At 59.5% G+C, this 16,134-nt stretch overlaps 1 protein-coding gene across 1 annotated transcript in view; it reads right to left on the bottom strand.

Annotated features, from left to right (window-relative positions):
• Mn1 (MN1 proto-oncogene, transcriptional regulator) overlaps positions 1-15,808 on the bottom strand; it is a 40,041-nt gene extending 24,233 nt beyond the window's left edge. The window contains exon 1 of the mRNA XM_047562423.1: positions 10,840-15,808. Within this exon, the coding sequence (XP_047418379.1) occupies positions 10,840-14,635 (3,796 nt within the window). The 5' untranslated portion in view covers positions 14,636-15,808. The remainder of the gene's footprint in view (positions 1-10,839) is intronic.
• Between the last annotated feature and the right edge of the window lie 326 nt (positions 15,809-16,134).

The following is a 16,134-nucleotide window of genomic DNA, read 5'->3' on the forward strand; positions in this document are numbered from 1 at the left end:
CAAACTTCAAAATACACTACCTTTTTTTTTTTTTTTTCCCAAAAATGTTTAAAAAAAAAAAAAAGTCTTCCAGCTCCTTCTCCCTCGGCTTCCCAAAATAACTACTTAATACCAACTGTCGGGAAGCTAAATTAATTCATTAAGGAAATGCGGGGCTGGGAGGGTTCTGGGCAGGAATGCCTGGGGCCGTGTCTGGCCCATAAATTCTTCCTTTAAAACCAGGAGTCCAGAAATGTCACCCTCACAGCTGATCCAGGTAACAGGTGTGACCCACCCGGCGCTCCCCCCCCTCCCCAGAAGCTTCTGGAAGATTTAGTGGTCCGGCCTGGGGTGCTGTAATTACCGGAAACGACTCTGGTTTTAAGGGTTAGATAAAGACCCTCTCCCAAGTCGAGGCCAGACACCAGCGTTCATTAGACTTTAACGGGTCCCCATAAAAGAGAAATCCCATCCTCAGCTCTCCAGGGGCCGTTTCCCCGGGGAGTCAAGCTCCTCTCGAGCTGGCTCCGGGCCAGAGCACCCCAGCCAGCCCGGCTCTGCAAGGAGGAGGCTCGGCCGAAAGCCACGCGCGGGGCATGGAGAAATCGGGGTGCAAGGGGTGCAAGGGCAGCCGCCTGCTCACCGCCCAAGCCGGGGCGTCTCTGCTAGGGGCTCATTTTTAAAAGCAGACCTTCAACTCGCCTCTGGAAGCGGACAGACAGGCAGATGGTGGGGAGCCCGCGCACCACAAGGGGGGCAGCCAGGGGCCCCGCTGCAGGTCACACCGTCAAAGTGACACAGGCCCCGGTTTGGCGTTAGAAAAGCCAAAGCTGCCAGCTGGGTCGCCCTGCTTTTCTTTCCTCTTTTTTTTTTCCTCCCCAGCTTCTGAGACTCTGCACACTTTTTCTTCCTTCTTTGGAAGTCAGACCATGCATTTGTTAAAAGTTGCACACACCCGCACACGCGCTGTCCCCCGCCACCGTGTGTCAGAGCGGCGGGGCGGAGTGGGGGCTCCAGGAGGTCCAGGACCCCAAGAATCGGGAGCCCCGGCTGCACGCCCAGCGCCGCCCCCAGCGCACTAAGAATGGAGGCGTGGACCCTCCGCCGCCCCAAGGACCCGGGGACCAGCTGGGAGCCCTGGTCTCCGGCTGTCCCCAGGGATCTGGAGGCCGGCTCTGCGGAGCGGCGGGCTTCCTCTCCCTCCTCCCAGGCCCCTCTTCCTGCGGAGATGCGGGAACCCAGACTGGGGGCCGTCCTCCCGCGAGGTGAGAGTGCGCCCCACTCCCGCACGTGCGCAGGCGCGCGCAGCGCATCCCTGCACAATGCTTCTTGCACCCTGAGCACAAAACACATGCTAAACTGACCCCTCACAGTAAAACGTGCCCGTAAACTCAACAGGCCTCTCCCAACAGCCCCTAACGGGATGACAGAGTCAGCAGAACTGACCCCACTGAGATCCAGAAGCTTCTACCTCGAACTGAATGGGGCCAAACTTTGGAGAAGCAAGAAGCCGGGCTGGAGCGGGGGTTATTTTTGCATTTCTTCCTGAGGCTGCTCGGACCTGGCGGGTAGGTGTGCGCGTGCTCGCAGGCAGGCCCTGCCGGGGACACAGAGCTGGGGCCCGGGTCACTGGGAAAGGGTCACGGCGGAAGGATCGTGAAATTGCTCCCCTTTTATAAAGCCGGAGTTTGATCTGCAGCCTCCCTTCCAATACCAAGCAGCCACCCAGGGTTGCAGAGCGGCGGATGGAGAGGGTCCGTCTGTGTTTAGCCAATGAGGGGCTTGAGGGGCCTCCGGATGGCTGGGACCCGGGTCCCCCGACAGGGAGGGACTTGGGGGCTCTGATTGCTCCCTCCTTCCTACGTGAGACAGGGAAACCTTCCTCCTGCTGAATTTGTCTGACTTTGGTTTCCATTTTCCCTGCCATTCAGAAAAAGAAAAAAGAAAAACATATATAACATGTAGTATATTTATATACGGGACCTGCCTTCGATGCCCGGGAAAGGCCACACTGTCCCTGAAGGGGCTGGGTGCTGAGGAAGCTCCGATGGTCACCTTGCGGGTCACCAGGGGGAAGGTCTCTGCTTTTCCCACCCCCTCTTTGATGGGGGGCATCCTCAGCACTGGATGTGCCTCTGCAGGCGCTGGCCACGATTCTGGGGGACCCATCTGGGCCTCCTCATCACCCTGAGCGCCTGCCTCGGCCACTCGCTAAACAGAAACAGGCCCCGCTTGCTGAGAGACCCACTAGGCAGTGTAGCCTGGTCCTCCCTGTTTATTCCCCCCATGCATCTGTGGTCATTTGGGAGTCCCCAGCTCTGGGGGGACAAGCCTAGACAAAAAGTTTCAGCCCCTGAGCAATGACACCCCCCAGTCTTGACCACAGGCCTTAGAAATGCCTCAACGGTTAGACATTATTTTCCACTGCTAAATCCCAAGGCTGAAAGAACCTCTCAACCCTGGTGGACTTAGTCCTTCCGGGTCCATCCACCCGCCACCCCAAGAAAATCAACTGCGCCCAAGCTCCATCCAGTCTCCCAAGCTGCGGGGCGCGGGGTGCCACCCCTGCTCTGGAAAGCGAGGTGGCGTCCACGTGGGTTTCAGGCCCTGGCATTTTTCAAGGTTGTCTGAAACCCCGCGAGCAGGACAGGGGACAACCCAGCAGCCTGGCGCTGAATCCTCGGCCGCCCTGGCTCTCTCCAGAAGGCTGAGCCCTGCGAATTTCAAAGCAGGCTGCTTTGTGCAGAGCCTCCCACCCGCCTCTGATCATAAGATGGTCCTGAAGAAGTGTTTTATTCCTGGTGGTCGTTGCCAATCACGCGACAATGTGCGTATTCCAGGCTCCAAGGGCGTCTGAAAACAGGGTTTCACAGTAACTGAAAAGGGTCATATCTTTTTGTAACACCTCACCCTGCCCTGAATGACTGGATGTGCAGAAGCTGTGTGTGCGTGTGTGTGTGCGTGCGCGCGTGTGTGTGAAGTTTGCTCATTAGCTGTCCCCTCACGTTCCAGGGGCTCCCAAATCTAACCGGGAAAGCCAGACCCAGCGCACCGAGGCCTCAACTGCAGGACAGACGCACTTCCCGGTCGCACACCCAAAGCCACCGGTGTCCGAAAGGCCCCAGGATGGTGTCTTCTATTCTTAAAGAGTTTGGGGACCTCTGGTCACGGACAAATGAAAACTTATGTGTTGGAAGACTCTTTAAATTCTTCTCAGTGTTGAGAAGGAAAAAGTCATTTTAACTATTCAGGATCGGACACATCGGGGGGGCCACTGGGGTGGACACAGGACGGGACCCTGAACAGGGAGCAGGAAAAACAAAATTTTTTTAGGAAGCTAGAGGAGTGCCAGAGTTAGCTTCCTCCGGAGGCAGCCCCAGCCTCGGGGTCTGAGGAGTCGTGCGGGGTCTCCAAGACGTGCGAGAGAAAACAGGACTTGGTTCTCTTACGGTGCCTTCAGACACCCAGCTTCAGAGAGACCTTGAGAGCTACCGTGTCCCCAGGTCCCCAGGTCCCTTCACCCAGGGGCTGTTTCCTCCAATGCTTTCCTAACGCACCACGATTCCCCCACACCGAAGGCCAGCAAGCCAGAGGGTAACCCAGACAACCAGGCCCGCAGAGGGATCAGAACCCCAGGAGCGGACATTTTGAGAGGGGCCCAGAACTTTCCACAGAGAGGTCAAGATGGTCAAGAAGACGGAGGCCTCGGTTCACACGGTTGGTCCCGCAGGCTCCGGGGAAAGCGGGGCGACATGAGTTTGCTGGACACCTGAGCTCGTAAGGTAAGAACTTAAAACCCCGCTGCACGCCCCCAACAAGGGGACTTGGTATGGAGACATTTATTGGGTTTTTTGTTTTTTGTTTTTTTTTCCTTCCTTTTTTGGGACCGATTCATTCCATGTAAGATGTCCCTTCTGGGACATTCAGAGAGAGCCAGCAGGAATGTGCTAAGACCTCGAAACTGTTAAATTCAATTGCCTTAGGTTTAAAGGGCGTTTGGGTCCCTCCAATGATGTATAAATCGTGGTCCATTCGCGCACGACTGCTGTAAAGCGCTCTCTGCTCTGGCTGTGCGAGGACATGATGATGAGCAGCCTTCTCCGCCAAGAGGCAGAGAGAAGCTGGGGGCAAGTGACACTCACTGGGGACCCAGGGTGCCAGTCCAAGATGGCCTGTGAGGCCCAAGATGGGACCCCGCCTGGTGAGGCCTGGGGACCCTGTGGCCCTTTCTCCCCCTGGTTGCCCCTCTGGACAGACAGAGTTCTGGAAGCAGATACCACCTACTTCCTGAGGCAGCTGATGAAACTTCAAGGCCAGGAAACCAAACCGGCGGGTCTCCTCAAACCTCACACCCCGAGAAAAGGATGTCTTTCAAACACCCCTCTCCACCCACGCAGATCAGACTTCACTTTACAACCGGTGCAGGGGCTCACGCCTGTCGTCCCAGCGACCGGGGAGGCTGAGGCAGGAGGATGGCGAGTTCAAAGCCAGCCTCAGCAACAGCGAGGCTCTACGCCACTCAGGGAGCCCCTGTCTCTAAATAAAATACAAAATAGGGCTGGGGAGGTGGCTCGGTGGCCAAGTACCCCTGAGTTCAATCCCTCATACCAAAAAAAAAAAAAAAAAAAAAACCAAACCAAAAATAACTTGTTTGCTTTTCAATCCTGGATACAAAATAAGTTTGGGGTTTGGACATGCCCACTAACTGCCTGCTCACTCACGGCCTCTGGAGCCACTGGCCCTCAGGTGAGGTCACGTCTTGGATGCTTGTTCCGGGAAGATGTAGGGCACAACTGGGCCACCATCACACTGGTCCAGGATCCCAGAACCAGCTTATCCTCCCAACCCGACGGGCCTTCTCGGGGGCCCTGAGTGAATGCAGGCTGGGCTTGTGTGCATCAGGACTTGGAGGGTCCCCGCAGGCAGGGCCATGACGAATTCCAAAGCCCAGTGTCGTTGTTGGTACCAAAAGATGACAATAAAGGAGAGGCATTTCCATAAATGAGAAGCGGCCTCGGCTTCCCACAACTTGGGGAGGCTGGGGGAGGGGACCACCGATTCCAAGATTCCTCTCCTTGGGAAACAGCCCGAGAGACGCCCCCAGGCTCTGCAAGCTCACGCACAAACCCCGCAAGGGGGGACGACGTGGGGCTGCACCCGAAACACCCCCGATCCCAGGCGCCCGCAGCCCAAGAGGCCGAGACTGTGTAATTAGGATCTTCAAAATCCTCCTCTCTATTTTTAGGACTCATTCAGTCTTTTGCAGAATCAGAAACTGTCAGCGAAGGCCATTGAGACTGGAGGGTGAGCCGGCTTCCCGGTCGCCTTTGGGAAAGCAGATTAAGGGCGCAGTTGAAGAAGGACTTCAGAGCTGATGGACACACACTCGGCCAGGCAGGTGCGCGGGTACGGGGCCACCACCGGGCCCTGCTCTCCCCGGCTGCCCCCTGGGGGACCTGACACCTGACCTGTCACCCCGCCCGGGCTACACCCTCTCAAGCCAGACCCCAGACCCCTTGGCTTGACTCTCCTGTGCTGGAGAAGGCGAGGAAACTTGGAAACTGTGCTTCGAAGCTCCCTCTGCTCCATCACCCTGAGTATACATCAACATCCCCGCCACGAGCCGTCAAATCCCACGCTCGAATCTGTCCACCCAAATGCACCTAAAAATAGACACCGTCCTAACACACACACAGTCCCCAGCAAGGCGAAGCCCTGACTGCAGTCGAGACCAGGGAGCAGGGCTTCTCTGGCCCCTGCAGACCCAAGACTGGGGTGGAACAGGGGCGGGAGCAGGCGGGGTCCAGAGAAGGAGGCGAGGCGCATGCACCCACGACAGGGCCCCTGATCAGCGGAGGAGCCTTGGATGTGGGAGGACTTGGTGTGTGAACGTGGCAATGGGCTAGGAAGGCCTGCTTGTCCCCACATGCTCCCCAGATATTTGATCCTATTATATAAAGCTACAGCCTTTTAATCTCTAAAATTAACCAAACAGAGGTAAATACAGTATTCCTGGCTGAGAGTATTTATCTCCTAAATGCTTTCGGTAAAGCAGATCGCTCCCTGGGCAAGGAACCTGAGCCAATGTCACTGTCACTCAAGTGGAGAGAAACAGGCCACCAGTGATTTGCTAAATTTTGCAGCATAGAGCGAACTTAGAAGATCCCATGAAATCCCAGTGACACACTCGAGTCTGCCCTTCCAGAGTGAGAAGAGATTTCCTCCTCCAATTTCACCTAGTCCTCCCGGACTGTTTATTAAAGATATATATTTTATATCAGCGGAGGGTATCAAGTTAACTTCTTGGCGGGAGGAGCCGTATTTTCAGGACCTATTAAGATTCTTTGTGGAAATTTAAATACCTCTGTCAGGCAAACAAAATCATATCAGGAATCCTAGAATTTCATTGCTAGAGAGAGAAATCAGATTAACCAACCCACGCTCCTTGCCTCGAACCCGCAATAAAACAGAAGTAAATTTCAACAGTCTCTCACTTCTGGTCTGAAGGGGCCTCCCCAGAAATTTAAATGAATTTTATATGAAAGAAAGCTATCCTGAGGAAAGACCTGCAATCTCCCAAAAAAAGTTGTAAGTCTGCATGGGAGAATATCTAAGCGTATATTGCATATTACAAGGGAGTAGGTATTTAAAATCCAAACAGCCAGCAAATTTCAGTAGCAGAAACCACGATAAGTTCAACCCCGCTAAGCTCCAGCCCCTTAAAACATCCTTGTCCTTTATTAATATTTAGTAGAAATATATAATCGCAGATGTATTCTGGGTTGGGGTTTTATGTCGGGAGGCGGACCAAGCAGACAGGTTTATGACAGGCAAGAAATATGGAATGAGCACCAATAACAGTAGTTGTATGTCCTAGGTTAGCCAGGGAGCGGCTGGTCCCCAAGTCAGCTGCACAAAGGGGCCCCTATCTGTTTACATTACCCCTGATGAACACCTGCAAAGTTTTGAGTCACATCTTCCAGAGGCACAAGTCCTTCCACGGTGGGAAGCACGCGATCCTGCGCTGGGTGCTCCCGGGGAGGTAGAACCGGGACGTTCCTGGCTTTTCCCAAACAAGTGGGAGTAAGTGAGCCTGCAAAATTCTCTGCCTGGTGGAGGGAGGAGGGGGACGGAAAGGACTTAAGAGAAACAGCTCAGGGCTGGGAGGCTGGGACCTACCCTCTCTGCCCCACGTCCGTCGTCCTTGCAAGAAATTCCCTGCCTGCCTAGAGTTTCTCAGCCCGGCCTAACTGGGCTCCGCCTGGAACGCCGAGAGAGAAGCATGACATTCCAAAAATTTCTCCCACATCCCTGGAAAAACATCAGACTTCCAAAAAGAGCAAGATCAGGGGCTGAGCAGATCCTGATATCACCCCTGTTGCAGCGTGTGGGAAGGACCCTTCAAGGCTCCCCGGGGGTCTTCAGAACTGAAGGAAGTTTTCAGGAACAAATGCAGACGCTGAGCCCCGGCTGGGAAAACCACCCTCTCCAACTTCAGGCCGCCATCTCTATCCTATCATGATGTTTTCCTTTCTCTCCTTTGGAATTCTCCAGAGCCACACACACACCGATCCCCAAGACAAGGGGTAGATTTTTGCAAAGTATTCTTAAATTCACGTCACCCTGGTGGACTTTACTGGATCTCTGAATAGGCCCCAACTCAGGCTAGGTTTTTATTTTATTTCCCCCCCTATGGATCATCTCAGCCTTTCCCCACCCCAACTTCATGGGGTCCCATGATCAGATGAAGAGTTTCATGATATAGAAGTGGGGGGGGACAGCCGGGTAGAAAATCGGGGAGGCAGATTCCGAGAGGCCGGCTCTCCTGGTTTAAGAAATCACAATCACCGGCGAGTCCGGCCCAGACTCTTCCAGAACTGCAACTTGCCAATCAAGTTTCTTCCCCTCCGAAGGACATCGCAAGCCCATAAGACAATCCGGGCACGTCCCCGTGACGGCACGTCTTGTGCAGTCCTGAACACCGATTCGTTCCTTCAACCCGAGCACGGATCATTTTGTTAAATACCGACTAGTATTTTGTCATCGGAGCGGAGAATTTCAGAAACGGTGTTAATATTTAATCACATTAGTACTGGCGTGTTTTACGGTGTGACAAAATAAAATATCATTACCAAAATGGGCTCTGCTGGGAAGGGGGTGGGAGGGCGGGCAGAGCGCTTGCTGGGCTGGAACCTGGACAAGGTGTGTGCAGAGCCACTGGACACCAGCGCTCCCCGGCTAAGGGGACCCGGGACGCGTTTATTAAGGAAAAGCGGAATGTTTTTGCTTTAATTTTTTTTTTCCCCCTGACTCTATTTCAAAGTGGTATACTTCACTCTGATTTTCAGTCAGGGGACTCAGGGGCCTGCGGAAAGCTTTTGTGCACCTATTTATACGACGTGTGCAGATGGAATGGGGGGTGTTATCATAATGAAAAGTTTAATCATCCTTATTTACTACCAGGAAGGGAGCGGGAAGCGAGGCACATACCTTATAAAGCCTTAACTAGCAGCCCTGAGGCCCAGGAGCTCTGAAGAGCCTCCATTCGGGCTGCATCCAGGAAAACTCTCCTTCCCACATCACAGAAGAAAACAAAGGAGGTCAAGTGACTGTCCCTTTCGCCGGGCCCTGAGGAAAGCCCCCCATCTTCTCCTCCACAGGGGACGGAGGGCCTCGGGTCACCTACAGGGGTACCTGGAGCCTAAAGGGACCAGCCAGCGTCCCCCCAAATACATCTTCTCCTAGGTGATAATGAAGCAAAGCAAAGCAAACCTTTCTGTAAGGACAGGTCTTCCTGCAAAGCCCGAGTCTCAGCCCCCTCCCCAGAAAGCGAGGGCTGGGGAGCGGGTGGGTGGGGGGAACCCCTAAAAACCAAAATCCCATGAAAACCACCCAAGACTTCTCCGCCTAGGAAGGCGGTTGACCAGGATGGGAAAGTGCTAACCGGTTTTCTTGATGAATTCTCTAAATTGGGTTAGGGTGATGGGTTTGTTTTCTTGTATTTTTTTTTTTTAAACTTTTCTCACCCATTTTTGGACCAATATGTTCTTAATTACTGGAGGGGTGGGGGGAGGAGGGGAGGGGGAGGGGCGGCCAGGCCAGGCCAGGTAGAAGTGACAGGGGCTGAGATGTGTGCTAACCAGCTATCGATCGGGGCCAGATCGAGACGTTGTGTACAAGAAAATAAAAGGGAAGGGGGGCGGGAGGCGGGCCGCAAGCAGGATGCCGTGTCCAAGTCCATTTTCAAAAGGAGGAAAAGAAACAAGAGCCGGGGTCCCAAACTAACCAATTTATGGCCTTGCCTGGGACCAGCCTGGAGAATGCACATGCCGGGCAGAGGGAGTCCGCTGTGCATGCTAAACACCCGGCTTCAAATGAGAGCGCGGCCCTGCGGCCCAGGCTGGGCAGGAACCGGGAACAAAGAAAAGCAGCCAGGGCTTTTCATGCATCGGAAAACCCACAGGGGAAGCCATCCTCCCGGGACGGGCGCCTCGGGACGCCCCAGTTCCAACCACCGGCTCTCGGCCCCCTCCCCGCCCGCCCTAGCTCCTCACAGCTCCTTAAAACCGACCCTCGCCCCAAATCCAGGGTCAAGAGATCACCAGACATGGGGACCTGGGGACCTGGGGATGGCTAAGGAACGAGAAGGGAAACAAACTACAAGCTAGAGAGCTATAGGATCCAGGGGCACTTGTTCGGAAGGCCAGGGCTGAATCGCCAGCCACTGGCACCAGGGAAATATTGCACCCCGTGAAACCCAGGGAAATCACCTAAGGCTTAAGGACGGGGGGCCGATGTTATCTAGTTTTAAGAAACTAGTAGCTCTATTTTTTTTTTTTTTAAATAAAGTCCCATTCAAATAAAATGGATACCTACAACAGCCCAGTCACCTTGAGGCTGAAAAGAACCAGTGTCACTTCAGCAGGACTGGCCCTCCAAGGACCTGCCCCCGCCCCTCCCACCTTAAGGCCTCCAGGCCTGGCGAGAGGGGTGCTTAGAATGCAAAGGAGACCAGACATCTGTCACCAAAGCCAAGCGAGATATTGACAAAGGCAGGTCCTTTGTGTCTTAGGAATATATATACAGATCCCCACACACAAATGATTTCCTAATGGAAGGATCTGGTCTCTGCCAAGCAGCCCTCAGCCCAACCCCAGGAAACTCCCATCAAATGTCAAGGAGATGTCTCCTGGCAAGGTGGCCGGTGGCCCCCGCCCCGCCAGGTCTCCAGGTCTTTGGTTTTGTGTTTTCTCATGAAACTCCAACAGTTGAAGAAGAAGACAAAACAGCGATTCATTAGGAACTAACATCAACTGAGGCCTTGCCTGGGAGGGACACTGCCGGACACCGGGGTTGGCAACTTTTGGGAGGATGCTGGTCACCTGAGGGCACTCAAGCCTCAGGCTGGCTACCTAGGAAAAGGTGGGGAGGCGCGAACAGAACTTTCCAGGTGTCCTGCCAGGAGAGGGGACTCACAACTCCTAAGAAGTGACACCAGCCTGAACGTGGAGGGTGAGGAGGGGTCTAACTGTGAAAAAGAAGTAACCTGCTTCTCTGAGCGCTGCACACTGCTCAGCTAGAACTGGGGGTGTCGGGGCCGGGGAGAATGTGTGTGACTCAACCGAGATTCCCAAAAGAGTGACATCTAAGTTCTCACCATCCTCCGGAACCAGAATCTACCTGGCAGCACCTGGTGGGGGGTGGCCCCACTGCCCCTGGTGTAATCAGTGGAGGGGTACCCAGCTCTGAGTGGGGCCCTGGGCCCTCCAAACCCCAAGGGACCCGAGGCCCGGAGGCCCAGGCCTGCACAGCGCCCCCGGCGGGTCACCCGGGAAGGAGAGGGAACGCGTGCGGGTATACCTTCTTTGCTGTTGGGGTTCTGGGGCTTGGCCTTCTCCCAAGGCGCCAGCGTCTTGTCTTCGTCCCCGCCGTCCACCAGGGTCTTGTCAGCTGGCATGTACCAGGTGGCGCTGTGCTCTGCCATCAGTGAGTCCAGGTCGATGGTGCTCATGGCGCTCTTGACGGCCTCGGAGCAGCAGCCGCCCAGCTCGCTGTCTCCATTCTGCCCGCCCGAGGCCCCGAGGGCACACTCGCCCTTCTTGCCACCCTTAAGCCCCAGGGGCTGGTCCTCGGAGATGCTGAACTGCTGCCTCTGCAGCTGGATCTGCGCCTGGAGGATCTCCAGAGGGTGGATCTCGTCCGTCGGTGGCGCACCGCTGCTGCTCGTAGGGGTCCGGACCTGCTCCAGGCCCGGGGTGCCCGGATGGCCAGTGCCCCCGCCCCCGCCGTAGCTGTCGGGGGTCGAGGAAGAGGTAGACATGATACCCAGGCCGAGTGGGGGCGGGGCCGCCTTGGGTCCGTGTTCCCCGGCGCCCACCCCTCGAGGAGGGAGTTTGGGCGAGCCGGTCACCAGGGGGCTCCTGCTGGCTTTGGCCAGGGCCGGGGGGTTGTCGGAACTGGACGACACCTCGTCCTCGTTGGCATAGCTCGTGCTGACCTCGTCTGAGGCGAACTCACCCACGTGCGGTGAACTACCGTCCGATTTGGCCCCACCGTCCAGGGACGCCATGAGGTCCTGCTGGTCCCCCAGAAGCAACTCGGCCCCCTTGCCCCACGACGGCGACGTAAGTGCCTTCTCGTGGGGCGTGGGCGCCCCGCGCGCCTCGCTCACTGAGCTTCCCCCGACAGCCGCGCCTGGAGCCTGCTGCTGTCCTGGGCTCACCCCAGGCGCGCCCCCGCTGTCCGGAGCCGCCGAGTACTTGTCGAAGAAGGTCCCAGGACTCACGTGACCACTGTCCCTTTTTCTGCGCCCCCGTCCCCGGCCACCTCCCCCGGGGACCGGCTTGCCGTCGTTCCCCGACGTTGATTCTAGGGTGTAGTTGGGGGAGAGGCTGGTGCCGTCCCCCTGGCTGGGCGGGTTGGGCGGCCCCGAGGCTTTGGAGCCGCTGCTACTGGTCCCCGACGGGCCTCCGGGTCCTGGGGCCCCAGGAGCAGTCCCTCCCGGGAAGTAATCCGAGCCCGTGTTGCCGGCCACTGCCGCGCCCTCGGCCTCGTTCTGGCTCAGTTTCCTCTTGCCCTCGGGTGGGTTCTTCTTGTTGAAGGTCACGTTGAGGTTGGGGGCCCCGAGGCTGGCGATCATGTTCTGGCAAGCGGTGGAGAGCGCAGCCAGGCAGCTTTGGCCGAACAGGTTGTCCTTGGAGCTGGGTTTGTTGAAGGAGCCCAGAGAGAGCGCACCCAGCTTACTGGCCGAGGTGCGCTGGCTGGGCTGGAAATCAGGCTGCTGCGGATAAGCGCCCCCGCCGCCGCCGCCGCCAGAGCTGCCGCCGCCCCCGCCTGCGTTCGGGGGCGAGTTCACGCCTGGACCGCTGTGCGGAGTGGCCTGCCGGCTCCCTGGGCCAAACGGAAAGCCCGGCTGGCCCCCAAGCGCTGGCGCAGCGAAGTCCGGCGGCGGGGGCCGGCGCTCCGAAGGAGCACTAGGCAGCCCCACCCCCGCCCCAGGCGACTGCAACTGGCCCAGGCCGGCCAGGCTGCCCCCGAACTGCAGGCCCGGCGAGGACAGCGCCGGCACGTGGCCTTCTCCGGGCATCCTCAGCGGCTCCTGCAGAGGGCCCCGGAACAACACCCCAGAGCCACCGGGTGGAGGGGGAGGCGCCAGGCTGGGGTCATGCGGACCACAGTCAGCGGGCAGGCCTGAGCCACCCATCCTGCGGGGCAGCAGGTCTCCTGGCGGCGGGTGCGGGCCTGAGAACCACGCGCTCTCCTGTGCCAAGTGCGGCGCCTGCTGCTCAAAGGTACCCAGGCGCCCTGTACCCGCGCTGCCGCCTTCACGTTCAAAGTTCGGCTGAGCCAAGCCACCCACCGGGCCGCCGTGGACTAGGCCGCCCTGGCCCACGTCCCCTGGGTGGCCTAGCTGGGCCAGGCTGGGCTGGCGCAGCCGCTGCTGCTGATTCCGCGAAGCCATCTGTTTAATCATGAGGGCCGCATTTTGGCGTTGTTGCTGCTGCTGCTGTTGCTGCTGTTGCTGCTGTTGCTGCTGCTGCTGCTGTTGCTGTTGCTGCTGTTGCTGTTGCTGCTGCTGCTGCTGCTGCTGCTGCTGCAGGGACTGGTGGTCCGGGGGGGCTGGGTGCTGCAAGGGAGGCCCCGAGGGGAAGCTGTCGGGCACAGGCGGAGTGAACTCTCCCGGTAGGCCTGGGTAGGCGGAGGGCGAGAGGTGGTTGTCCAGAGCGCCGTTGTGCATGCTACCATTCCACGAAGCACAGCGGTCCACTCCCGCGCTGCCCGGGAAGTCGAAGCGCGGCCTCTTGGCCACGTTCATGTAGGGGGGCGCGTCGAAATGCTGCAGCCGCTGGTTGGGCGCCTGCTGCGGAGCGGGATGCTGCATGTTGAAAACAGGCTCGGAATAAGGGTGCATGCTCCGGTTCTCCAGCCGGTGGATGGGATACTCGAACTGCGCGTGCTGGCTGGGCAGCATGGGGCCCCCGTCCTGCAGGCCGCCGCTGGGCGTGCCAGCCTCGCCCTGCTGGGGCCGCGGGAGCGCGGGCGGGCACGAATTTTGTCGGACTAGAAGCCCGGGTGGCGGAGGCTGCTGCTGCTGTTGCGGTTGCTGCGGGGGTTGCTGCTGGGGGGGTGGCGGGGCCGGCTGGGGAGGCTGCATCAACGGGTGCCTGGAGCCCACCCCGGGCTCCAGACCCACAGGCATCTTCCGGGCCCCGCCAAACCGCTCGAAGAACACGCCATGCTGCTGTTGCTGCTGCGGTGGCTGCTGCGGTGGCTGCTGCGGTGGCGGGGCGTGCATTTTGGACAAGCCCACCATGCCCGCGGCTCTGGGCAAGGCCGAGGCGGCCGGAAAAGCGCCCCCGGGAACCTGTCGACCCGCTGCATAATGAGGCAGCTGCCCCTCGGAGTCAGAGGGCGAAAACATGTCAAAATGTCCCGAGGGCGCCTCGCCCGCGTAATTGTATTCCAGGGAGTCGACGGTTCCTTGGTTCGTCACCCTCCGGGGCTCCAGACTGTGGGAATCGGAGCCGTTGGAGGCGGGCAGGCCGTGGAAGGAAGCGGCCCGGTTGGGGCTCTGGTCCAGCGGCAGGCATGGGGCAGGCACGGCGTGGCCCGAGGTACCCGAACTGTGGAAGTCCGGGAGGTTTCCAGGTCGCTGCGGGCCGAAGCTCTCCGGTCCCTGGCTCTCCGCCATGTGCTCATAACCCTCTGCGAAGGGCGGCTGGCTGCCCAGGCCGCCGGCTGCGCCTCCGTAGCCAAGCAGGCGACCCCCGTGCAGGCACGAGGCCCCCGGGTCCGGGCCACCGAAGTTGCCCCCGAAGTGGGGGTGATGCTGGTGGGGGTGGTGGCTTCCCGGGTGACCGTGGTGAGGCTGCTGACCGCCGAAGAAGCCGTGCACCGGCTGCGCCTGCAGCCCCCCTGCGTGCAACTCCGAGTGGCCCCGCGCGTGGAAACCGTATGGCTCCATGTTCATGCCCAAGATCGGGGGCTCGCCCAGCGCGCTCATGGCAGGGTCCACGGGGCCAGGGGGCCCCCCCGTGTGAAAAGCAGGAGCCTTAAAGTGGGCATTCATGCTCAGTCCGGTCTCGTTAAAGTTCCTCTCGCCCTGGCCAGCGTTCCTGCTGTTGATCTGGGGCTCGAATTGGTCCAGCCCAAACATACTTGGCGGGGGGCAAGGGGGGATCAATAGGGCATGACAGCTTGCTCTCCGCGGCGCGCCTCCGGCCAGCTACTCGTTCCAGCCCTGGATTGGGCGCTCCGGGACGCTCGGCACCGCGGGGGCGCAGCGCGCACCGCCACCCCGCCAGGCGTGGGGAGGCTGGGGGCTATCAGCTCCTCTCCCGAAGCTCTGGATCTGCCCGGGGCGGGCCTCTCACATCTTGCGAGGCCGCGGGGCCTCCAGGAGCCGCGTTGGGGGGCCCATGCCCCAGGCGGTTGGCACAGCCGCGGGTGGGTTTGCGGAGAGGGGACCGAGCCGCGGGCGAACGTAGACAAAAAGTTATGTGGGGGAAAGGGGGCGGGAAGGGGGTTGGGAAAGCCGAGCGATCACCTTCTTAAGTCCGATCGGGTCGGTAGGGGAGCCCCAGGACGCCGCCCGCAGCCTCCCGGAGTCCGCGCGGAGCTGCTAAGGGCCGGGAGGGAGACCCTTAAAGGCGGCGGCTGGCGTGGGGGCACCGACAGAGAGGCCCTCCCCCCTCCCCCCCGTAGTCCCTGCGCTCCGCAGCCCGAGCCTCCGCCGAGCACGATCCGCTCGCACAGTCCCGGTCGGCCCCGGGCGAATGGCTGCTGCTTCTTCAGCGGGTCGGAGGTCTAGAGGCTCCGCTCGGCATCGTCGGCGCCGGTCCCCGAGCCGAGGAAGCAGCGGGGCTGGGGAGGCGGCAGGCGCCGGGATTGGAGCGGAGGGTCCGGGGAAAGGCGCGGCTCCCCTGCCCGGCGGCGGGTGCGCTGCGCCCCAGCGCGCCGCTTCTCGGCCACGTCCGCCGCCTGCTGCTTCTGTCCTCCGCCGTTCGGTCTCTGAGTTCGCGGGAGTCTCCGCGTCCCGTTGCAAGCTTGGGCGAGTACAGAGGCGAAGGGCTGGGTGGCTCCAAAGCTCCGGTTCCCAGCCTCCGCGCCGAGGTGCTTCGCGAGTCCCCCTCGGACCCGGGGAAGGGGGGCGTACGCGGGTTGGGGGCCACGCCGGGCCAGCGAGCTGAGGCGTTCCGGCTGCGCTTTCCGAGCCGGGAACGGGGAGGGGGGCGGGAGCAGCTCTGGGGGGTCCGCGCACCCCACTCCAGGCTGGCGGGGGGGCTCTGCGTGGGGCGTTCTGAGGGTCTCGGCTCCCCTCTCTGTCTGCCTCTCGCCCAGCGCCGGGAGAAGCAGCAACAAGTTTTGCATTTCAGCAATCAATTTCAGCCATTACATTTGCACCAATCAGCGCCGCCCAAGCTCCGGGCCCGGGGCGGGGCTCGCTCTTAAGGTGGTCCCGGGTCCTGGCTGCTGAGGCCCCCGCCACGGACCCGCACTGCCCCAGCTCTGGGGTCCCCTGCTCCCGCCTTGCCTCAGGGTCCGGCGCCAGTGCGCTGGGGGCGCGTCCTGGCCTCCGGGCGCATGGGGCTGGAGAGGGCGCAGGCGGAGGAGAATGGCGGGAGCTTGGCTTTGTTCACCCCCCTTCCCATTCAC

The sequence above is a fragment of the Sciurus carolinensis genome, chromosome 8 (genome assembly GCF_902686445.1).
Source record: "Sciurus carolinensis chromosome 8, mSciCar1.2, whole genome shotgun sequence".
NCBI lineage: Eukaryota > Metazoa > Chordata > Mammalia > Rodentia > Sciuridae > Sciurus > Sciurus carolinensis.